The sequence below is a fragment of the Sorex fumeus genome, unplaced genomic scaffold (assembly GCF_029834395.1).
Source record: "Sorex fumeus unplaced genomic scaffold, SorFum_2.1 ptg000122l, whole genome shotgun sequence".
Lineage (NCBI taxonomy): Eukaryota > Metazoa > Chordata > Mammalia > Eulipotyphla > Soricidae > Sorex > Sorex fumeus.
The window spans coordinates 51,269,689-51,295,446 of NW_026606179.1; the positions used below are offsets into that span (position 1 = coordinate 51,269,689).

At 40.5% G+C, this 25,758-nt stretch overlaps 2 protein-coding genes across 6 annotated transcripts in view; both read left to right on the forward strand.

Moving 5' to 3' along the window:
• NFAT5 (nuclear factor of activated T cells 5) overlaps nt 1–25,122 on the forward strand; it is a 104,327-nt gene extending 79,205 nt beyond the window's left edge. For all 5 annotated transcript variants that reach the window (XM_056137254.1, XM_056137256.1, XM_056137255.1 and 2 more), the window contains 8 exons: nt 3,919–4,053; nt 4,174–4,226; nt 9,156–9,288; nt 12,236–12,319; nt 15,799–15,947; nt 17,454–19,947; nt 21,027–21,270; nt 21,382–25,122. In XM_056137254.1, coding sequence (XP_055993229.1) covers nt 3,919–4,053; nt 4,174–4,226; nt 9,156–9,288; nt 12,236–12,319; nt 15,799–15,947; nt 17,454–19,947; nt 21,027–21,262 — 3,284 coding nt within the window. In that variant the 3' untranslated portion in view covers nt 21,263–21,270; nt 21,382–25,122. The remainder of the gene's footprint in view (nt 1–3,918; nt 4,054–4,173; nt 4,227–9,155; nt 9,289–12,235; nt 12,320–15,798; nt 15,948–17,453; nt 19,948–21,026; nt 21,271–21,381) is intronic.
• LOC130044522 (cytochrome b5 type B) overlaps nt 1–25,758 on the forward strand; it is a 267,802-nt gene that overhangs the window by 209,844 nt on the left and 32,200 nt on the right. The window lies entirely within an intron of this gene.

The window sequence follows — 25,758 nt, forward strand, 5'->3', positions numbered from 1 at the left end:
TAAAATGAAATCCATTTGGGAGACAGTATGCAATACTTGCTCCTTGGGCTTTTGTAAAATATACCAGAATAGAAAATACTAGAAGAAATGTTTTTGCTTATATAAATTGCTTGATTCAGTGTCTCCCAGATTTATTTGACTTTGGAACCAGTTTAGCTAAGTAATACCTACTAAGTTTTCATTTCTGCAAACCCTGGCTTGCAGAAATTGGTAAGTAATTAGTTTATTCATTAGATCTGGCTGCTCAAAACTTGTAAGCCTCTTTAATTTAAACTGTGGTTAGTTTTTATAACTGAAAACTGCACTTCATTTTTTAATTTCAGACTATACCAATTTAGGAATGATCCTTGGATATAAAGAATTATTTTGAGGGGTCAGCAATAGTACCGTATGTAGGGCGCTTGCCTTGTACACAGCCCACCCAGATTTGATCCTCAGCATCCTATTTGGTCTCATAAGCACTGCCAGAACTAACTCCTGAGTGCAAAACCAAGAGTAACCCCTGTGCACTGCTGGGTGTGGCCCAGGAACAACAACAACAACAACAAAAAAAAAAACTGTTAAAAGAATCATTTTGTGGGGCATGGTGTGGCTTAGAGGTAGAACAATTCCTTGGACATGCTGAGGGCAAGGAAGATGGGACAGTGGGTAGGGCCTTCCACGCAGCCAACGTGGGTTTCATCTCCAACACCTCATCCGGTTCTCCCAAGCCAAGCCAGGAGAGATTCTAAGACAGGGCCAGAACTCAGCACCTAATACCAAAAACCCAAAACAAGTCATTTTAAAAAATTACCTTGAATTGGGTTCAGCCTTATTTTCAGGTGTTCTTTTGATATTTTGATATGTAGCCACTGAATCCTGTATCTAGAACCTTAAAGAAAAAAAATTTTTTTTTTATGTAGGAGGACTGCTATTTATTCAGCCACTGATTAGCTGATTGAATTGGGCATGAACTCCACCTTTTTTTTCTTTTCATAGTTTTATTTATTTATTTTTCGTCTTATATTTATTTATTGAATCACTGTGGGAAAAGTTACTAAGCTTTGAGGTTTAAGTCTCGGTCATGCAATAATCAGACACCTTTCGCTTCACCAGTATTCACATTTCACCAACAAGAACCCCAGTATACACCCCCTCCCACCCCACCCAATGCCTATGAGGCAAATGATTTCTACTTAACTCTTCTCTACATTGATTACATTCATCATTTCAACAAAAGATGCACCATTATTGTTTAGAATTTCCCCCCAATCAGAATTGCTGAAAAGGCATTGTGAAATACTTTGTTTTCTATAGCTGGTTATGAGAATCATATAATGTTGCTATTGTGGCCATGCAATTTTGGATTTCTGCAAAGAGCCAGATAATTTAGAGATTGGTTTCTGTGCATCTGGTGTTATGGCTGTGCCGGAGAGCCACTCGTGGGGGTTAACTCAGGACCTCGGTAGTGCGTGAAGGACAAGCCGGTACCGCCCCCCTTCCCATGAGACTGCAGTTGCCCCATCACCTCTGGCTCATACCGGGCTTTCCTATAAGCTCTGAGGCGGCGGCCACCTTGCTGCCAGTGGGGAGAAAGGCAGAAGGGAGAAATATCCTTTCCCTCCCGGGGAGGCATGGCGCCATAGTTTAATGCATGGTCCATTCATTTTTTTGCCACAAACTGCCGGGCTCTGGATTAAGTCCTTTTGCCTCTGGAACCATGGCCGTGCCGGAGAGCCGCTTGTGGGGGGCAACTCGTGACCTCGGTAGGGCATGAAGGACAAGCCGGTACCGTCCCCTTTCCCATGAGACTGCAGTTGCCCTGTCACTGCCGGCTCATACCTGGCTTTTCAATAAGCTCTGAGGCGGCAGCCGCCTTCCTGCTGGGGGGAGAAAGGCGAAGGGAGTAACACCCTTTTCCTCCTGGGGATGCATGGTGCCGTAGTTTAATGCAGGGTCCATTCACTTATCTGCCACAAGCTGTCAGGCTCTGGAATAAGCTTTTGCCTCTGGAGCCATGGCCGTGTATGCGGTCCAGATGCATTTCTGCCAAAAGCCGCTGGGTTTCAAGATTTGTTTCTGAGTCTCTGGAATCATGGCCATTAATCAGCTTGATCAGGAGCCAGAGAGGCTGTTTGTAGGCGGCAACTTGAGGTCTTGCTGGGATGGGAGGAAAGGGCCAGTTCCACCCCCATCTGGTGAGGCCCCGTGTGTCTCGTCACTGCAGGCCCAAACCTGACTATTCTGTGGCCTCTGGAGGATGACGGTCACCAGGCTGCCAAGGAGAACAGGCCAAGGCACGAAACCTATTCCCACCTGGAGTGGCCCAGCCCCAGGAACCTACTGCAGGAACAGGATTCATTCCTGCCAAAAGCTTTTGAGTTCCGCGATTCGTTTCTGAGCCTCTGGGATCATAGCTGTTAAGCAGTTTGATCAGGAACCAGAAAGGCCATGCCTCCAATTATATAGCTGAGCCGGAGGTGGTTTGTGGGTATGTCTCCCACATACCTAACTTTTGGCTGTTTACTTTCTTGGTAAACTTTGCCCCAAGTTTTTGGGGTCTGGCCAAAGGCACAGCAGCAATTTTGGGGTATCTGAAGGCCTGACGGTTCCATCAGGCTGCTGATGCACTTGCCTCACAGGTACAGATTGACCTGCTGGCGGCACCATACCCCCCTAAAGAAAATTTTTTATCAGACTCAGTCACAGAACACATATTGCGTGTTCACCTTGTCATGTTCTCACTCGGCCGTGTTGTGTGTGGTCTGATTGTACTTCCCACCCTCACCCCAGCAAGACAGAGAATGGCTCTGAGCTCCCCCTCCCACAGCCCACCCCTACTCTATCAGCTGCAGTAAAAAATACATATAGGTCGATAAAATGACAGAATATTCATTGCATTCATGAGGCCTTGGTTCATTCCTCACATCATACATACCCTTCTCTTGATCTCTGTATAGATAAAGGTGTAGGATACCCGTGCCATTCCAGTGGTGTTCCGGGACTCCAGGGCTACACCCCCCATGATTCTTGGAGGACCATGTGGTGTCAGCCACTTGCAAGGCAAACACTTTAACTCCTCTGCTGTCTCGCTTGTTCTTCAAATTGAATTTTTTAAGTATTAGGATAAAAAAATGGAGGCTGGAGCAAGAGTATAGTGTGGAGGGCATTTGCCTTGCATGCAGCCGACCCAGGTTCAATCCCTGGCATCCCATATGGTTCCCCAAGCAGCGCCAGTAGTAATTCCTGAGATCATCACTGGATGTGACCCAAAATGTAAAAAATAAGAAGTTGACCAAGTTCATATTTTGGGACATTTTTATGATTTATTAAACTGAGCAAAGATGACATAATAAATTAAAATATCTTAGATAATAATTTTATCTCAGAATTTTACTGTACTATCAAAATGTAGCATGACCTTTGACATTTTTCCCTCTTTTCTCTGTTAGTGCAAAAGTTAAGTTGTAAAATACAAGCCAAGAGCCTGGGGTGTAGCTCAGTGGTAGAACTGGACCTACCTTGGAAATGCCCTGCCACAGAGGCAGGGTGGGAGTGGGGAATGGGGGTGGGAGGGATACTGGGATCCATGGTGGTGGGAAATAGGCACTGGAGAAGGGATGGGTATTTGATCATTGTATAATCAAAACCCAAGCACAAAAATTTGTAAATCTACAACTGTACCTCATGGTGTTTCACTAATAAAAATTAAAAAAAAAAAAAACTGGACCTACCTTGTATAACAGAAATACAAAAACATTAACTCCCCTGTCTCCCTCCTTCCAGCCCCTGGTAAGCAGGAAAAACAAACAAAATTAATGAATGAAATAAAATTCAGAGATAATAAAGACAACTAATAGGCCTATAAAAGAGCTGATTATAGATGGGAAATGAATGTTAGTGGCTTTGTTTTTATGGAATGTTAATGTATTCCTACAGCTCAGCCAGCAGGAGTGCCAGAAATTCTAAAGAAAAGCTTGCATAGCTGTTCAGTGAAAGGAGAAGAAGAAGTTTTTTTAATCGGCAAAAATTTTCTAAAAGGAACTAAAGTTATTTTTCAAGAGAATGTTTCTGGTAAGTAGTCATAAAATTGGAATACAGGCTTTTGTATGTCTCACTTGGTTGCAAATAATCACAGCTAAAAGTAAAATATTTTTTAAAAATTTATTAAGTCACTGTTTGTTTATTTATTAGATGAAAACTCCTGGAAGTCAGAAGCTGAAATCGACATGGAATTATTTCATCAGGTATAATTTCAACCTTTCTGTAGTTTATTTACTCTGAGAAATCATTTTGTTTCAAAATTCTCCTGAATCACCGATTAAATTTCCTCTTTGTGTCTATTCTAAGTCATTTAAGTGAAGATTTTTTCTTCTGTTTTCTTACCTGACATAAAATTAAGTGTTGATGACCAAATGACACTTCGGGGCAGTGGGAGAGGGGGCAATGACACCTGACAATGCTGGCGGCTCCTCCCAGCTCTGTGCTGGGGGATGCTTCTCGCAGTGTTCGGGCAAAAAGGTAGTGCCAGAGGTAGAACTTGGGCCTCCTGAGTTCAAAGCATGCACTCAGCCTTTGCACTCTCTCTCCAGCCTGGAAAACTCTCTATTTTTAAAAGATGAAACATTAAATCCCTTTGCTAATAAATCCAATATTTGCTTGGATAATTTGGATTACCTTAATTTGCTCTTTATTTAAAACAAAGAGAAGCGTTTGTTTTTGTTTTGTTTTGGGGCCATGTCCTGTGGTGCTCAGGGCAACTTCTAATTTAGTTCTCTGGACCCGTGTAATCCTGGGGATCAAACCCAGGCCTTTGCCTACAAAACACGCCCTAGTCTAGCTCTCGAACTCTCTCCCCAGCCCAAGGAAAAGTGGAGTAGCTGCTGTGTGCCAGGCAGGTATTTTATATTTGTTGGGAAATAAATATTTAAAGAAAAATGTGTTCAGAAAATGTACTGAAAGAAAAGAATCGCTGAATATGGTCACTGAATATGAAGTGGTCACTGAATATGAAAAGAATCGCTGAATATGAAGGAATGTCAGGTTTATACAAGATATTTGAAAAAGCATCTCTATTTAAAAAATGCCCAGAGGAACCAGAAAGATTGTGATTAAGATACTTAACCTTGCACTCAGATCCGCATTCAATTTCAGGAACCCTTATGGTCCCTGAGACACTCCAGGAGTTAGGACTGAGGTCAAAGCCAAGAGTAACCCTAAGTAATGCCGATGTGGCCTCAAAACAAAAAATAAATAAATAAAAATTTTAAATGAGGCTGGAGAGATCGTACAGCAGGTAGAGCACTTGCTTTGCACATGACTGAACTGGCTCTATCCCCAGCATTACTTATGGTTCCCAAGCACCGCCAGAAATAATGCCTAAGTGCAGAGCCAGGAATAACGTCTGCGTATCACCAGGTGTGGCTCCAAAATAGATAATTAATTTAAAATGCCCAGAATATGATATTATAGATAAAAAATTTTAGAGATAATTTCGCAGACTTATCAATAATTGTGATAGCTATTCACTTATAACTACAAAATTAAACATTTCTGGTTATATAAGAAATTCTGGTAAAAACTTTAGTTTAATAGTTTAATATTTGCTTCTAAGTCCCCTGTTCTTGTAACAAATTGAAAAGGCACACATATGGTCTTTGTATCTCTGTATCTTTTCATTTTAACAAACTTAGATGAGTTCTTTTTCTTTGTGACCTTAATTGTGTTTGATATATATCAAATGCTGTAGATTGTGTGTGGGGGGGGGGGTGGGGGGAAGAGAGAGAGAGAGAGAGAGAGAGAGAGAGAGAGAGAGAGAGACTAAAAGCTAAAAACAAATATATGAGAAACTCCGAATAGGCATATAATTTTATGAGTGACTTGTTTTATGAAACATGGACTAGACACTATTTCTCTTTCGGAATACACTATTTAGTGTATTCCGAAAGAGAAAATTGTAAATTGTAACTATCAGCTTTAGTTTTCTGGATTCCTTATGTGGCACATTTTAGAGTGTAAGAGTTAAAAATAGGGACCAAAGCAATAGCCCAGTGCATAGGGTGCTTTCCTTGCATGTAGCTGACCTGGTTTCGGTCCCCAGTACCCCATATGGTCCCCAAGTGCCAAAGACCCTCCACCACTGTCCTTGTATCCCTTGTAGTCCGCCTCTTCCTAACTTAGTAGAATTTCTAGATTCAGATTGAGGAAACTTGAAAAAGTAGTAACCAAATAAGCTCATTTAGTTTTTGAAAGGGTTTAAATTAGGCTTCTTTGACTGTATTCTCAAAGCAAGTGGAGTAGAAGCACACTGATAAGGTACAAATTTGTTTTTTATATACTGATTTCTTATCACTAATTACCAGAAACTATTCCTTTTGTTCAGAAAAATAATTTCGATGATAGGAATTTGCCAAATAGTTTTAAGACTAGAATACTAAATCTACCCATTCCACTATCTCCTTAACTCTAGATAGGATGACTTTGTGGCATAATTGTTGGATTTAAAAAGTAAAAATGAGGGTAGACAAGATTCAAGACAATAATAAGTTGGATTGATAAAAATGTGTTTTTGAAGGACAATGTATTTATGTCTCTCATGTTTTTGCCCCCCTACATACGTTTCTCACCTGGTTTTAATAGCATAGTTTGTTTTAAGATATCTGACTATATGCGGAGCTGAAAAATACAGTGGGTAGGGTGCTTGCTTTGACCAACCCCAATTCAATCTCTGGCACCCTATATTGTCCCCCAGCCCTTGCCAGGAGTGATTCCAAAGTGCAGAGCCAGGAGAAAGCCCTGAGCACAGCCAAGTGTGTTCCCGTACCCCCCAAAAAGAAAAATAGTTAACTGACTTAGGAGGCATTATTATGCCATAAATCAGAAATAATTATCATGTAACTGTTTCTAAGAGTGTTTTAAGAGGACTAAGAAATAAATTGAAGGCTTAGAAATTGAAATCTTGAACTTTGGCCCATTTGTCACAAGGCTGTTTACGTGAGTCAACCAACTATTGTCTAACAAAATAAAAATTGTTATCAAAGTTACCTCACTCTCAAAAAAAAAAAGAAGTACAGTGGGTAAGCCATTTTTCTTGCATATAGCCAGTCCAGATTTGATCCTTAGCATCCCATATAAACCCCAACAAGCACCACCAGGAGTGATTCCTGAGTGCAGTGCCAGGAGCATAGCTGGATGTGGCCCAAAAACAAAACAAATTTACCTTAGCTTCAACTGTCAGTAGGTGAATCAGCCACCTGTAAATCATGTCCTAAAACATAATCATTTCTCCTTGGTATTTCTTCCCATTACTATAGTATGGTTTAGCACCAGTATGGGGGTAGAACAATAGCACAGCAGTAGGGTGTTTGCCTTGCGCACAGCCGGCCCGGCCAAGCAGGCCCGGCCAAGCCGGGTTCGATTCCTCTGCCCCTCTCGGAGAGCCCAGCAAGCTACCTAGAGTATCTCGCCTGCACAGCAAAGCCTGGCAAGCTACCCATGACTTATTCGATATGCCAAACAGTAACAAGTCTCACAATGGAGACATTACTGGGCCTGCCCGAGCAAAATCGATGAACAACGGGAGGGCAGTGCTACAGTGCTACTATAGTATATCAAGAAAGAGGAGAAAATGTCAGATACGGTTCAAATTAGCTTCCAGGCACTAGGACAGAATAGCGGGTAGAGCACTTTCCTACAAAACAAAACAAACAAAATTAGATCATCTCCAAAAGGTTGTAGTACCTTCAATCAAGTTACGGTAAAACATTTATAAACTCTTTCCCTTTCCTTTCCATTTTGGGGTCTACACAGCAGGCCTGGAGACCACTCCAAGTTATATTTGGCCTGACAGCTGTTCAGACCCGTGCCCAGTGATGCGGTATTACTTGAATCAGTTGGTGCTGTGATCTTCCAGAGCCATCCTGGCAATGCTAGGGGACCAACAGGGCCATACCAGTGGTGTTCAGGGGTCCATGTGGAACCAGGGATCAAACTCAAACCTTGCTCATTCTCAGCAGGTGCTCCATGCTCCAACCATTCGCCCTATGTCCCCGGCCCCTTCCTTCCAGTTTTTTTCCACTGTTCTAGAAAAAATGATCCTTCTGCCTCTTTTATGACAAAAATAAATAGTTTCAAATAAACTGAACCCTATTTTACTGTAAATGAAAATTACAGTAGTTAAGAAAGCAGTGAACTGTGTATTGAAATACATTTCCCTATTAAGGTTGTACAAAACATGTAACTGATAACATGCTTGGTGTTTTTTCCCCTCAGAAATTTTCATTTGAGGGTCAGAGAGATCATTCAAGTGGTGTTACACATGCCCGGTATGGTTGAGGCTATAAATTTGATCCTTTATTTCCCATCATAGCCATGTGTGGCTTCTGTTTTTAAGATTCATTCTTGAATTCAACACACATATTTTGAGTGTATTTTGTATAAGTGCTTATTAGAAGGGGAAATAGAAGAATAAATAATCTTAAATTCTCATCAAGCATTCATTCTGTGGTTGGAGAGAGACAAAGAAAATTAAGAAAACACACAGTAATTTCAAGTGGCAATAAGGGCTAGTAGAGAGGTAAATATATGTGACCAGTAACAGCAGGGTGCTGCTTTAAAGAGGATGATGAGAGAGTGCTTCCTTGAGGTGACATTTGAATAATGCCTGAAAAGGGTACAGACTTAGTTCCATAAAAGCGGGAAGAAAGAATGGGAAAGAAAAGCAAGTATAAGGGCTTGGAGGAATTTTTGTTCACAGAAAGAATGGACCAAGTCACTGTGGCTGGTGTGTAGCGACCTTGTGAGGAATGAGGATGAGATGAAGTTGACAGGGCAAAGAACAAGTTGTAAAACATTTTAATTTTACCTTAAAGGCAATCTTCTTGGGAGAAGGAAGCGTGCCACAGCTAGCAGTGCTTAGAGGTCACTCTTGTCAGTGCTTAGGAACCATATGCAGTGCCAGGGATACAAATTGGGGTCAGCTGCATGCAAGGTCTTACCCCTGTACTGTCTCTCTGGCCCCTTTCAAAGCAATCTTAAGATTATTGTCCTCGTGCCTGTGAATCTGTTTTCTCTTCAGACTTTTCCAACCTTACAGCTAACAGAAATATACTTAATTATAATTATTTTTTAAATTTAAATATTGTTTATTTTCTGACTCATAATTTTCTTTAAATTAGAATCATCTGATTGTGAAGGTTCCTCCATATCATGACCAACATATAACTTTACCTGTATCGGTGGGAATATATGTAGTGACCAATGCTGGAAGATCTCATGATGTTCAGCCATTTACTTACACTCCAGACCCAGGTATGTTAAAAGAAAAATATCTGAACTAAACATATATACCTTCCAGTTCTTTGGAAAGATATGAAGAAGACCAGCGAAATAAAAAAAATGTGTTATAAAATGAACAAGTTAGGTTGAGTTGGGTTTGGTTGGGTTTTTCTTTGTCTTTTTTTTTTTTTTTGAAATGGCATATTTCCTAAGAAGATAACCACTAACACTACTTTTACACATTGTTAAGGGAATAATTTCTTTTGCAGCAAGAGAGACTTTTTGTGCCATATCTTGTGGTCTTCAAGGGCTCTTTCTTGCTCTATTCTCTTGAGTAACCCCTGGCTGTGTTCAGGGGACTATATCAATCCTAGGTCAGCTGCATGCAAGGCAAGAACCTTACCCTTTGTACTATATCTCTGGCCCCTACAGGAACATAAGTTATTTTGTAATAGGAATTATCATTCACTGAATATACCTTATAAGGTGAAAGTGACAACTTTGGAAACTGCTAATCATTTATTCTAACTTACTTATAGGATGCATTTTTGGGGAGGTAAACTTAGGGTGATAAGTGATAAAATGACATGGAGCTATATGCCTATAGCATTTTCTAACTTCTGTGTTAAAAATATCAAAAACTTGTGGCCAGGTAGATGGCTCAAAGGACTGGAAACGCTTTCCGTGTGAAAGGCTCATGTACCATCTCTGGCACCACAGTATTCTCCAAGCCTTCCAGAAGCAGCCCCTCCCCTCTAAGCACATAACTGGAAGTAACCCCTGACCCCACAGGTGTGGCATTTCCTGGCAAAAGTAGAGACCATTCTGGATAAGGAATTTCTTTAGTGCTTGATTTCTGCCATGCTTACCATTGGTTCAGTTCATTCCTGTCTCGGGCATACTTTCAGAATGAACCAGTCTTCTGTATCTGTAAGTTTACTAACCCCATGTAGTATACAGTGAAAAAAAAAAAAGTATCAGGGAAAGATGGCAGTTTGCCATGGGCTGTGTGCCAGTATAGTCCCCAGACCTGTGTTTGATATCAGCACCACATATAGTCCCCTGAGCCTGCAAGAGGATCCCTAAGCACTGCCAGGTGTGGCCAAAAACCACACCTGGGTTGTTTCCAGATCTTGGGTATCATAAATAGTGCCATAGTAAATATTGATAATTCACATATCTTTTCAGATTCATGTTTTTGTGTTCTTGGAACAGATGTCCAGGATCAGAGGTACTAGGTCAGATGGAAGTTAAATTTTGAGATGTCTGCAAGCCTTTTTCCAAAGAGGATGAACAGTCCCGCCAGCAGTGAACGGGAGTTCCTTTTTCACCACGTGCCCATGAGCACTTAACTGTTTCCCATCTTTTTTAAAAGACCAGGATATAGGACTTTCTTGCTGGTGTGAGGTTTCTCAGTCATTTAGATTTGCATTTCCCTGGTAATTGGTGATGAATATTTTTATATGTACCTGTTGGCCATCTTTATGTCTTCTTTAAGGAAATGTCTGATTATGATTATCTCTTCTCTCCATTTTTTTATGGGGTTGTTTTTGTTGTTGAGCTTTGAGAGTGCTTTATATATCTTGGATGTTAGCCCCTTGTGTGATTATTCTGTACAGGTTGTTTCTCCCAATCAGTAGGGATTAATCATTTCTTACTGATAAATGTTGATTATTAGAAATGTCCCTTTGAAAAATACAATGTAGATAAACTTGTAAGCCTTCTGCTTTAAATATTTTACAAATAAGGCTATGTTTGATCACATTTAGATAATTGTTACCATAAGTTTTTTTTGTTTGTGTTTTTCTTCTTTTTAGGTCACACTCAGCGATGCTCAGGGGTTACTCCTGGTTCTGCACTCAGGAATTACTCCTGTCAGTGCTGAGGTGATCATATGGGATGCCAGGGATCAAACCTGGGTTGACTGCGTGCAAGGCAAATGCCCTCCCCACTATAGTATTGCTCTGGCCCATAAGTTCTTTTTTTTTTTCTTTTTGGGTCACACCTGGCAATGCACAGGGGTTGTTCCTGACTCTGCACTCAGGAATTATTCCTGGCGGTGCTGAGGTGATCATATGGGATGCCAGGGATCAAACCTGGGTTGACTGCGTGCAAGGCAAATGCCCTCCCCACTATAGTATTGCTCTGATCCATAAGTTTTTTTTTTTTTTTTTTGCTTTTTGGGTCACACCTGGCAATGCACAGGGGTTGTTCCTGACTCTGCACTCAGGAATTACTCCTGGCGGTGCTCAGGGGACCATATGGGATGCTGGGAATTGAACCTGGGTTGGCCGCGTGCAAGGCAAATGCCCTACCCACTGTGCTATCTCTCCAGTCCCTATAAGTTCATTTTTTAAAAATTGTTTTCCTTTTGGAACCAGAGAGAGTACAGTGGATAGGGTGCTCAGGGTTTACTACTGGCTTTGTGATAGGGATCTCCTGGCAGGACTCAGGGGACCATAAGTGGTGCTGAGGATTGAACCAGAATCATCCACATGCAAGACAAATACACTACGCAGTACTATTGCTCTGGCCCCAAGCATGACTCTCTTCTTTTCCACTCCTGGTTCTGTCCGATACCTGGTTTGGTGAACTCTCTATCATAGACTAATGGTTAAGAATTCATCTTAACTTTAGTGCTGGATATCATACAGAAGGTAGGGTGCTTGCCTTGGGCATCAATGGATGTGGCACAAAAGCTAATAAAAATAAGAGGCCAGAGGGATAGCCTTGCAGGTAGGGGCCCATGTTTAATCCCAGGCATCTCATATGGTCCCTGAACTCTCCCTGGAGTGGTTCCTGAATACAGTCAGGAGTAAGACCTGAGCACCTGTCAGATGTGGCCCAACCCCTTATACCCCCCAAAAAAGTTTTTAAAAATATCTTAGCGTTTCTATTCATGTTTTATGAAAAAGTATACCAGTTAAAAATTTTTTTAAGATGAACAAACTTAAATATAATTACTTTTTTTGTTTAATAGCAACAGCTGGTGCTTTGAATGTAAATGTGAAGAAGGAAATTTCTAGTCCTGCAAGGCCTTGCTCTTTTGAAGAGGCGATGAAAGGTACTAAGTTGGTTCTTCTCCAAAACAGTAAATAGATGGTTCTGTATATTTCTTACAAGTCTTTAACTATTTTGTTTTATGTACTTGGAATAATTTGCAAGGTATCTTTCATATTGTAAGATAAATACTTGTTTAACTCAAATGCAGACTTAGTTCCCAACTTGGTATTTCCCCCATTCTCCATTAAAATCTTTAAAGTATGTGTAAATAATGTGTATAAAACAGATTCCTGATGCACTAAGATTAGTACTCAACATTGAAACCAGAGACCAAGTTATTGTATGAAGATGTCAATTACTTTATGATATGCCTTTTACTTGTATGTTTCTGCCCTAAAATTCATAAGTTAAAAATCAAATTTAAAATTTAAGGGACTGGGGAAATAGTATGTGGGTGAGAGTGCATGCAAAGACTGTTAAGTATGGCCTTTGGTGGTTCCTTGCACCTTAAGGCCCAAGCACCACATCATCAGGCCCCAGCATTCAAGCAGCCAAGAGTTGTTGAGAGTGGTTTTGGGGCCCCTACGCGTTGCTTGGGAGACCCCCATACTTCCCCTTCCCAGATTAAAAAGTACTTGTTCTTAAGGGGCTTAATGTGCTTTGTTTTGTTTGTGGGCTCGGGCGGTGGAAAGGCGGGTGCTTGAGCCACACCAGTCAAGTTTAGGGCTCACTCCTGGCTCTCTGCTCAGGGATCACTTGTGGTGGTGCTTGTGGGACCATATGAGGTGCCAGGAATTATACCCAGGTCTACGTGTGCAAAGGTAGTGCCCTACCTGCTATACTAACTCTCCAGTCCCACGGCATATGTTTTAATGAATTTGATCAAACACTATAACTTTTTTCTACTGTCAGTAGTAAAATTCTGCATTCTTGTTTTTTTGTTGTTTTTGTGTGTGTGTGTATGTGTGAAGGAAGGTAGTTTTTATTGAATGAAACTTGCTTAGAAAGATGTGAGAGGAGAGAAAGAGGGGAAATATGTGTTCAAGGGAGAAGACAGGCTTCTCCAAAGTGGAAATAAGCAAGCAAAGAAACAGAGACAAGCAAGCAAGATACATGTTCAAGGGAGAACGCGGGCTTGAAGAGCAGGCACCGAATGGCTTTCAGGAGGGAATTCTGCATTCTTATGTATGTGTTCAGTATACTATAAATTCTAACCATGAACACTTTGCAGAGTAGATTATTGAGAAACTGTGCAATTAATTAAGTTTCCAAGATTATCTGATTCAGCTGCAGGAAAATTTACAAATCCTAGCACTGGATAGCCATTGCTAATGTTGAACATATGTTAAGTGGTAGAATAATACGCCAAACTATTTACTGATATTATCTCATTTAATCTTCCAAGTTTTATGTGTTAGATCATTTTTATTCACATTTTATAGATGAGGAACCATGAGGTTCCAGAAAGATTAAATCACTTATCCAAGGTCACTTTTCTGGGATTGAAAAATGATAGTTTGTGCTTTGAATTTTTGAGCCACACCATCTGTGCTTGGGGCTTACTCCCTGGTGGGGTCAGGGGACCATCTGGGGAGCTTGGGATCAAATCTGGATTTGTCTCATGCAAGGAAAGCACCCTACCTGCTGTATATCTCTTCAGCTTCTCAAAATATTTTAACCAGAATGCTTAGAAAATATCTTTTCTACTAAATATACCATTAAATACCTGCTCTGAATCTGAAATTTCTTTCAGTATCAAGTAAGAAATTTAACAGCTATGCCTCTTAGAGAAGCTCGTATTTCTGTCCACAGTGTCTCAAAGTAGTGCTTAGATTTTAAATCAGACTTTGGTTAAATGATCAGAGGACTGTTAGTGTCAGTATCAGCAGGCTCTGCTAAGTGCCAGTGGCAGTCTAGGCAACAAAGAAGAAAGAAGAGAAAACTGGGGTGAGAGATAATGAATAAAACATGCACTGTAGCACTGTCACTGTCCTCCCGTTGTTCATCGATTTGCTCGAGCGGGAACCAGTAAAGTCTCCACTGTGAGACTTGCTATTACTGTTTTTGGCATATCAAATACGCCACCAGGAGCTTGCCAGGCTCTGCCACGCGGGCGGGATACTCTCAGTAGCTTGCCGGGCTCTCCGAGAGGGACGGAGGAATCAGACCCACGTCGGCCACGTGCAAGGCAAACACCCCACCCACTGTACTATCGCTCCAGCCCAATGCAGATGAGGGGGATTAATTCACAACAACAACAACAAAAAAAACCCTTTCCCTTATTCTAAGAGTTGGGGTATTAGGAGCCAAGGGGATGGCTCAAAGAGCCAGAGCCCCAGGTCTGATCCTGGAACTACGTTATCCCTCAAACTCCACAAGGAGTGATCCAAGTTCCAAGCTCAAAATAGCTGTACTCCACCTTCAGCACCACTGGATGTGATCCCAAAACCAAAATATGTTAGGAATTAAAAACTATTTTTTTTAAAAAACTACTGTTTGGGGGCTGCAGTGATAGTATAGCACGTAGGGTCTTTGCCTTAATAGGCCAACCTGGGTTCAGTCCCCGGCATGGTCCCCCAAGCACCACCAGGAATAATATAATGATAAAATTTACCTTGCCTGGACCAGAGAGAGAGAGAGAGAGGACAGCAGACTGGCATTTACTTGCATGCAGCCAACCTAGATTTGATTCCCATCATCCCATATGATCTCCTAAGCACCCTGGAGTAAGCCTTGAGCACTGCCAGTCTAACCCAAAAAGCAACAAAATTACTTTTGAGGCTTTAGAGTCAGAGAGAAGCTGAGCAGTAGAGCACCTTGCCTTGCACATATAAGGCCCTGGGTTTGAGCCCCACTACTGAAAAAAACTCATATATAAAGTTCTGAGACTTTATACTGCCAGGCTGCCGTATACCAAGAGTGAACAATGGTAATCAAATGGTTTTAACCTCTTGGAGACTTCCATACAGATAAATGTTTCCTATAATATATTGTTGGTGGTCTTGAGTAGTGCAGTTCAAGGAACCTTAGAAAGATTCTTGGGATTATTGCTTAAAAATAATATAAGGGGCTGGAGAGAAAGTAAAGTGGATATGGTACTTGCCTTGTACGCAGGTGACCTGGTTTCTACCCCTGAAATCCTATACATTCCCCCAGGCACCACTAGGAATAATTCCTGAATGCAGAGCCAGGAGTATCCCCTAATCATCCCTGGGTATGGCCCCCCGTAATAATAATGATAACACTACAGAGGTTAAGGGGCTTGCCTTGGATTTGGCCAGTTGCATTTCTATCCTTGATACCACATAAGGCCTGCTGAGTAGTGCCAGGCATGATTCCTGAGCACAGAGCCAGTAGTAATCCCTGAGCACTGCCAAGTGTGGTCCAAAAGAGAATACAGACCTGCTGTTGATATCTTAGCTAGTGCTGGGCCCATATTAGGCGCCTTTAAGTTAATGCTACTTTAATGGGAGTGTGCTGTGGAGTGGTTGATGATTTTTGTGGTTTCAAACTTTTCTTTCTTTGTGTGTGTATGTGCAGCAATGAAAACTACTGGATGTAACTTGGATAAGGTAACTATCCTTCCAAATGCTCTGATCACTCCACTCATATCAAGCAGCATGATTAAGAGTGAAGATGTTACTCCAATGGAAGTAACAGCAGAAAAAAGATCTTCCCCTATTTTTAAGGTGAGCTACATTGACACTCCACCAATTAAGCAAAATAAAAATTACTATAACTTGGGTTGTTTTATTTCTCTGTTTTTGCTTTTTGCTTTCCCTATTTCTCCATTCTCTTTGGATACACGTAATGAATTTGCTTTGCAGGTGACCTGGATACTTTTTTGCTTCAATCAAATCACTTGCAAAATGCCTTCGTGTGTGTGTGTGTGTATACATATATATGTATATATATGTATGTATGTGTGTGTATATATATACACACAGTTTTTGACATGGCAAAAATTAATATGATAGATCTGTGGGATATGGTATTAATAAATGTACTGACTTAGCATTTTCCACATCAAAGACAGTTTTATTTCCTTTAACAGTTTTTCTATAATCATTTCTCTTTTCCACTTTTTACCTATGAAATGTTAATGGAAAAAATGGAGATTATTTTTTTCAATGACTTATTAATGGGCTCACATTGTCTAATGAATATCAGTAATTCTTTATTCTTCTACTTCTTTGTTTAGCCATCTTTGCTTATAAAAGTTACTCAAAAAATTCCAAAGATATTACCCAGAATGTAGTTTGATGGTAGAATTCTTGCCTTTGCATGTGTAAGACCCCGAGTTCAATCCCCCAGGAACATAGCAGGGGAATTCCAGTTACTATCAGACATCTTTTCACTGAAAATCATAGCCTTAAGGTTTTTTCTTTTTTCCCCCAAAAATAATATAGAGTGAAGACTGGCCTTGGAGTCTTTCATGTGTGAAGCTCTGGTTTAATCCTAAACACTACCAGAAAAAATTATTATTATTATTTTTAACATAGAGAGTGGAAAGAGCGAAGATAGTACAGGGAGCAAGGCATTTACCTTGTTTGGGGCTGATCCTGGTTCAATCCCTGAGCACAGAGCTGCGTATGATCCCCAAGTACCGCCAGAAATAATCCTTGAGCAGTGCCAGGTGTGGCCCCAAAACCAGATTTTTTTTTAGAGTGCATATGCTTTCCAAGCCCCTATGCTGCTTGTGCCCACATGGCTGAGCACATGTGGTGCCCAAGTATATGTCACCCACATCTCCCCTCTTGAGATGTGTACTTTCATGCTTTCCTGTCTAATGCTGGAATGTGTGTAGGGGCTCTCTCCACTCTCTCACTTTCTCTTCCTCCTTCCCTTCAAAACCGCCAAATAAAATCTGGTGGTTTTTCTTTTTTCTTTTTTCTTTTTTTGGGTCACACCCAGCAATGCACAGGGGTTACTCCTGGCTCATGCACTCAGGAATTACTCCTGGCGGTGCTCGGGGGACTGGGAATTGAACCTGGGTCAGCTACGTGCAAGGTAAACACCCTACCTGCTGTGCTATCGCTTCAGCCCCCATAAAATCTGTTTTTCTTTAAAAAAAAAAATACATAGAGGGAGTGGAAAATTTATCCTGCGTATGTATATGTTCTTTTAAATAACATTTGAAGTGTTGTGGGAGCTCTTTAAATATTTACATATTGACTTGGTCCTTTTTATTTTAGACTACAAAAACAGTTGGATCAACTCAACAAACATTAGAAAATATTTCTAACATGCCAGGAAGTGGATCTTTTTCATCACCATCTTCCCACTTACCTTCTGAAAATGAAAAGCAGCAACAGATTCAGCCCAAGGCATACAACCCAGAGACCCTAACAACTATCCAGACACAGGACATTTCACAGCCCGGGACCTTTCCCACAGTTTCTGCTTCAAGCAGTGATGCGTTACTCCAGCAGGCTACACAGTTCCAGACCAGAGAAACTCAGTCTCGAGAGGTGTTACAGTCTGATGGGACAGTTGTTAACTTGTCGCACCTGACTGAGGCGCAGCAGCAGCAGCAGCAGTCACCACTCCAAGAACAAGCACAAACTTTACAGCAGCAGATTTCATCAAATATTTTCCCACCCCCAAATAGCGTGAGTCAGTTACAGAATACAATTCAGCATTTGCAAGCAGGAAATTTCACAGGCAGTACTACTGGTGGCAGCAGCGGAAACGTCGACTTGGTCCAGCAAGTTTTAGAGGCACAGCAACAGTTATCTTCAGTTCTGTTTTCTGCTACAGATGGTAATGAAAATGTTCAAGAACAGCTTAGCGCAGACATTTTCCAGCAAGTCAGTCAGATCCAAAATAGTGTAAGCCCTGGAATGTTCTCCTCCACAGAGCCTGCGGTCCATACCAGACCAGACAATTTAATAGCTGCGAGAGCTGAGGGTGTTCATTCACAGACTGAAAACACGTTATCAAATCAACAGCAGCAGCAGCAGCAACAGCAAGTGATGGAGTCATCTGCTGCAATGGTGATGGAGATGCAGCAGAGTATCTGCCAGGCCGCTGCCCAGATTCAGTCAGAGTTATTCCCTTCAGCTGCTCCAGCGAACGGAAACCTTCAGCAGTCTCCAGTGTACCAGCAGACTTCTCACATAATGAGTGCGTTACCTTCCAGCGAGGACATGCAAATGCAGTGTGAATTGTTTTCTTCTCCTCCTGCAGTTTCTGGAAATGAAACAGCTACAACCACCACGCAGCAGGTTGCAACCCCTGGCACTGCCCTGTTCCAGACATCAAGTTCAGGAGATGGAGAAGAAACTGCAGCGCAAGCGAAACAGATTCAGAGCAGTGTCTTTCAGACCATGGTTCAGATGCAGCATAGTGGGGACAGTCAGTCTCAAGTTAACCTTTTTCCAACTCCAAAAGGTATGATGAGTGTTCAGAATAGTGGTACCCAACAACAAGGCAATGGTTTATTCCCGCAGAGTAATGAGATGATCTCACTCCAACCTGGGAATTTTTTGCAGCAGTCTTCTCATTCACAGGCTCAACTTTTTCATTCTCAGAACTCTATTGCTGAGGCTCAGAATCTTTCCCAGGAAACGCAAGGTTCTATTTTTCATAGTCCTAGTCCTATTGTCCACAGCCAGGCTTCTACAACCTCCTCGGAACCAATGCAGCCTCCACTGTTCCATTCCCAAAGTACCATGGCCGTGCTCCAGGGTTCTTCTGTTCCTCAAGACCAGCCACCTGCCAATATATTTCTTTCCCAGAATCCCATGAATAATCTTCAGACTAACACAGTCGCCCAGGAAGAGCAGATTTCATTTTTTGCAGCTCAGAACTCAATATCTCCCCTGCAGTCGACTTCCAACCCCGAGCCCCAAGCGGCTTTCCAACAGCAAGCTCCCATCTCACACATCCAGACGCCGATGCTTCCGCAGGAGCAGGCACAGTCCTCACCCCAAGGTCTGTTCCAGCCTCAGGTGTCCCTGGGCTCCCTTCCTCCCAACCAAATGCCTCAGAACCAACAAGGAACCATCTTCCCGCCGCAGCACTCAATAGTTGCCATCCAGAGTAGCTCTCCGTCCCAGGAGCCACAGCAGCAGCCGCAGCCGCAGCCACAGCAGCAGCCGCAGCCGCAGCCGCAGCAACCACAGGGCATCTTATTCAGTAGCCAGAATACCATGGCCACCATGGCGTCTCAGAAGCAGCCGTCGCCGAACATGATGTTCAGCCCAAGTCAGAATCCAATGGCCAATCAGGAGCAACAGAATCAATCCATTTTTCACCAACAGAGTAATATGGCCCCCATGAATCAAGAGCAGCAGCCTATGCAATTTCAGAACCAGCCCACGGTGTCCACGCTGCCGAACCCAGGTCCTCCGCAGTCTGAATCTTCACAGAGCACCTTGTTCCACAGCTCTCCTCAGATTCAGTTGGTCCAAGGCTCACCCAGTTCTCAAGAGCAACAAGTAACACTCTTCCTCTCTCCAGCATCCATGTCTGCATTGCAGACCAGTATAAACCAACAAGACATGCAGCAGTCTCCCCTTTATTCTCCTCAGAACAACATGCCTGGCATTCAAGGAGCCACATCTTCACCTCAACCGCAACCTGCTTTATTTCATAACACTACAGGAGGCACCATGAACCAACTGCAGAATTCTTCTGGGTCATCTCAACAGACTTCAGGAATGTTCTTATTTGGCATTCAAAATAGTAAGGAAACTCACTCTATTTTCTCATTTCTTAAAAGTCATTGATTGAAGTGGTCAGGTTGTTACTATTAGAAGGAAGCAAAACTCAGTGGCTTAAAAAGCACAGATTGCGCTTAGAACTGAATTCAAGTCCCAGCTATAGTAGCACTTATAGACTGAGCTCTTGAGCGAGTTTTATGATCTGCATGAACCTCAATTTCCACATCTAAAATGGTGGTAATACCACATACTTGACAAGGATATTGGGAGGATTAATTCTGGTAATGTATATGTGTTTGCCTTTTTCTCTTTTTTTTTCCCCTCCCTTTGGGGCAGTGGTGCACACCTGGCGATCCTTGGAGGCCACTCCCAGTGGTGCTTAGGGGTCTGTGGAGTGCCTGGCATTGAACCTGGGACTCCTGCAAGCAAAGCTTACATGTGTTTGCCATTTTAAGTCATCAACCTGATAATTTAACAATGACAGAAAATACCTCAGCCAATGAAAGTTTCTAAGGAGGTAGAAATCCATCTTTAATATTTGTATACCAAGGAAATTATGTAGGACCTACGACATAAATTTATTGATAAGCAAAGTTACATTTTTGCACTGCTTAGAGGAAAACCCAAGGATCTCAGTTATGATGGAGAACATTTTGGGCAGCTGTAAAGGCACAAGCTATTTGCGTAAGTTATACATACATGCATATAAAAATATATGTAAACTTGTATGTAGATAAACATATATAAGTATGCATATATGTTATCTGCATATGCCTGTATGCTTTTAAGGCATACATTATAAGGTATAAGGCAGGAGCTCTAAACTATCACTTTCAGTTACGTGTTGAGTGAATACAAAAATGAATTTCTGGGAAAAGAGAGGTAAGGCACTTAGTTGAGGCTGATTTGGTTTCATCTCCAACACTGCATATAGTCCCCCCAGCACTGCCAGGGATCACTCCTGAGCACCTCTAGGTGGGACCCAAAATTGCCCTCCCCCCACCCTCCCATAAATTTCCCCCAGCAATTACTAAGTATCTTCTTATGAATCTTAAGGGAAAGTTACTAATCAAGAATCTCCTATTTTAAATGTCTCTGCAGACTGTAGTCAACTTTTGTCTTCTGGACCAGCCACATTGCCAGATCAGTTGATGGCCATAAGTCAGCCAGGTCAGCCACAAAGTGAGGCCCAGCCACCAGTGACAACACTTCTTTCTCAGCAAATGTCAGAGAATTCTCCAATGGCGTCTTCCATAAACACCAACCAGAACATGGAAAAGATTGATTTGCTTGTTTCATTGCAAAACCAAGGGAACAACCTGACTGGCTCCTTTTAACTGGAGTTGTAAGTGTTGGATTTGTGTGTGTGTGTGTGTGTGTGTGTGTGTGTGCGCACATGCTCAGTGGTGCTCAGTTTTATTAAATTACTCTTTTGTTGTTGTTTTTTTGTTTTTAGAAATGCCTTGAAGAAAATTGATTCCACGAATACCCTGAGATCTTGTGGTTCCATGAGAATTATTGAACTGTTACTTTGAAAACAACAAAATACAAAAAACTGTGATTGAGTAAATGGATAGATTCTACCCTGACTGCAAAAGAGCACATCTATGCTACCTGTTGCAGTGATTAGCCACCGTTAATGTCTCCATATTTTATTTCTAATAACAGTGATGACTGAGAATCTTATATGTGTTTCCAGCTGACAGAGTTCATTGTTGGTATTTTCCTAGGCACTGTTTCTTTAAAATAAGCATAGTTTAAAACTCGAAAGCTGGAGGACTCAGTTATAATTGCTATTAGAAAATAATTCATGTTTACTTTTGTTATTCATTATTTTCCTGCATTGTTTTAGTCAAGTAATGGCTTTTGAAAAAGTAAGATTAAAATCAAACCAAGGCTGTGCTTTTTCAATATAAAAAAACACAACTGTTGACCAAAGTGAAGAAATCTTTTCTTCAGTTGGCCAAAGTAAAGGAATCTTTTTTTCAGTTTTTATAGAGAAACTGAAAAACTATTACTCTGACAAATAAGCTTAAGAGCTCTCCACAAATACGAGACCTCTTTACCTAACAAACTGGGGACAGCTGGAATGCTTTTGATTTTATTTTTTCAGAGAGTTATGAATTCTCTATGTTTCTATTAAAGGGTTTTAGCCATAACTGTGCTTAAAAAAGTAATTAACTTGCTCTGTAAAAAGCAAAGGGGAGACTTTATGGTAAATTATGTTCTGACGTCCTCCTGTAGTAGTTTTAACTAACAGTAATTTGAGTCTGTTTTTTCTTAACCCAGTCTTGGACCTATGTTCCCTTTTTATATTTATATTGTATCCTCCTATTTCTCACTTTCTTTTAAATGATTAGTAATGTACTGCTAGCTTTGTGACCCTGTAGCAGCTAAGGAAAAGGCCACTTTGATCTGAGGTAACCCAGTAACTAGCTCCTTCAGCACAGGCAAAGGAGAAGGGTTATCTTCAGTCCTGAGAAACAAGAAACAATGCATTTTATTTTTTCACGAACGGTGCTGTTCTGAAGTCTTCAATTCCCCCCCCCCCCCCCAATAGGAAACAGTATAAAGTTTATTTTTTGAAAAAAGCAAACTAAAGTTTCTTGAAATATCACTTCTCCCTGAGCGGTAGTGAGTGTAATTCACTTGTCACCTCAGTGCTTTACAGTTTGAAGTGGTCACTTACTGACGATTCCCACAAGCCTTAGGCTTTACAGGGTCATATCATTGACTTAAAATGAAGAATTAACTCATGTTACATCTATAAAGAGCAAAATCACACACTCCAGAACTTGCAGTTGTAGCATTAGTTACACAGTTTTGGGTGTTCTCACCACCCGTGGGATGCCTGCTTCTCACTACAACCTGTTGTCTGGATACATGCTTATGTCTTTCTTTCCTTTTGGCATGTAGAAAGCTATTAATACAGTTTATGGCCAAATTGTGTGTGGCTTCTATATGTAGATAAGATGTTTTGGTATTCTTGTCCATTTTATTTTTGTAAGTGTATAAAAAAAAATAGCCTGCTAGTTGTTTGTTGAGGGCTACTTTTCTGTTTTGGTCTTCGTTCGTTTGTTTCTATCCTATACATTTAGTTGAACTTTGTGGAATAGTGGTGTTGGTTTTGTTTCTTCCGCCAGATTCCCCCTGCCCCTTTTGTGATGGTCTTCCTTCACTCTTTGAATGTGCTATTCTTCTGAGTTTTTTCCTCCTTGTCCTCATATATTCTTCCCTGAACCCTCAACCCTTTCTTTCTTTCTCTCTCTGATTGAGAGGCATTGAATTACGTTTTCAGTAGTACAGGCTTCTTGCCGATATGAAGGGAACTTTTCAGAAAGAGACCTACTCTGGGTCATTTAATTTTGAATACAGTTTTCAATCGTTCAAGTTTTGGATGGTTTATATCTAATGTGTGTTTCATTTTTTTGGAAAGCTATATTTTGTATTTAGGAAATGGTATACTATTTTGCTATTTGTACTGAGTGAGTACATTGGCATAAATATAGAAATTTATATATATACATATATATAAACTATTCTTTTTTTGCCACACATTTTTGTGGTAAATTTGTGAGTTTGTCTGATGTTCTACCACAACGTGGCGTCTGATAACCGTGAGGGGGGGAGGGTTTGTTATGTCTTTATTGAGTATTTAAGTATCTTTTGAAACAAATGACCTGTTCATCCGGTGGCCATTCCATCAGGCAGTTCCTTAATGTTATTGTGGGCTAAAGGCAACTTACTGTGTGTTTGCTGGATTTTTCACTCAGCAAAATGTAGAGTAAGGAAACCCATAAAGGCAGTGTGTCAAATGGTGTTTCATAAGAATGAGCCATTCTGTCTTTGCTCACTATATATTTAATATTTTATTATTGTTATTGTTATTATTAATTGGCTTTCTGTACTCTATGCCTATTATTTATAAAGACACTAAAAAACATGTTTGTAATTTTAATAACATTTTCCCCATCTTGTAATATCCAGAACTACTTTATAAATTCTCTGAACCAAAAGCATTTTCCTCAATATCTCTTTTCTCTCCACCCTTATTAGGAAAAATTACCCAGTATAGTTCAGGTTGTGAAAAGGACCAGCCACACAATCCAGTGCTTCAATTTTAAAGTGTAAAACTGACAGCTGGGGGTTTTCTCAAAGCTTTCCCAGCCGGTATAAAAACAAGTAGAAATAAAATTGTGTTGGATTTATTTCTGAGTTTTTCTGAATTTTTTCCTAACAGATTACAGAGGAGACTCTTAACCAAATTCCAATTAAAAAAAATAATTAACACTGCTTTGTGGATGAAGTGATGGCGAGAAGACTGGCTTGTGTGCTGAATTCTGTTCTGTTATTTAGCAAAGGGTTTATCATTGTAAAATGCAAGTTGCCAATGCCAAGTCACCAGGGACCAATATTCTGTTTTATAATAATTAAGTTTAGAACAGAACAAACACCTGAACTGTAGTACTATGATTGAATGGAGGCAGAAAACCCAATTTTTATTTTCGTAAATTTTGTGGTTATTTATACAAGGGCTGTGCTATGCTACCATATTCATATTCAGTAATGATGGATTTAAAATTTTTTTTAACATTGTTAAATGTCCCTTACTCTAAAGGTCAATGTTAACTTAAGGACGCATATCTTAATATACAATTTGGTTACAAAAAGTATTTGTCTTCTTATTGAAGAATTGCTCAGTGGTCAGTGGTTGATACATGTGCTAATTAATAATACAGTTTCAGATTACTGTTACAAGTTGTTGCTTTTTTAAAGAAGACAGTGAGCCAGCAAAGGCCTTGAAAACAATTTTTTATGTATTTATGGCAGAAAGACTAAATTATGAACCACATTTTATTACTTTACACTGTTACGTTCTTGCTTTTAGCAACTCACATTAATGCTTGGAGCTTATCTCTGTGTATGTATGTTTTTCTTTATTGTCATTCCATTTTATAACAATACCAACAATGGGGGAAGGTAAAATTACAAGTCATTTTGTTTCCAAGCTTTTTCATGTTGTGTTTGTAATAAGATAAAATAATCATGTCATTATTTAGCCAATGTAAATCTGTTTTTATTAGTCACTCTGGAGCAGGTTGTTTTAAAGGCTTTGTTTATTATACGTGCACTGTTAATAAGGGACTTACTTGCTTTTCTTCCTCCGTTCTTCCTTGCCTCTCTTTTTTTTCTTTTTTTTTTTTTACCTACTGTATATGCTGTAGTTGGGAATTTTATTATAGTGTCTTTTTCACCCATCAGAACATCAATTTATGTGCCTAGGAAAAATAGTGTCAAAGGAAATGTGAGAGAAGTTATATCTGAGCCCTTCTAGAACTAAGATAATGATTCCTTTTGACCATTTAAGCCATTATAAACGCTTGTTTTCCAAATGTGAAATCTGTTCAGAGACATCAATAATTAAATACCAGATTAAATGCTTTAATGACCAGCCTGGAATTCAACGTGGTTTATAAATATTCACTAGAAATAATTTCAGAGTGCTCATATTTCTGATAAAATTTATGTTTTAATATGTTTCCTGGTATTTTTGTAATTGAAAGTTTGTTTGAAACCTCTTTATTCTGCTTCATGACCCCAGGTTTCATCCTTAACCGAGACAGCCCTGTTGTATCTGCATGCCTTTGTGATGGAGGCATGCAGTGAAACACAGACTGTACAGTTTAGTCACTTTATTGTTTAAATAACTTCAAGTTTATACCCTAATAAATGGGTTGGTAGAATAAGCATTTATAAAAAGAGGATTTGGGGCTGAATTGATACAATAGGTAGGATGCTTGCTTTGCCCACAGCTAACCTGGGTTTGATCCCT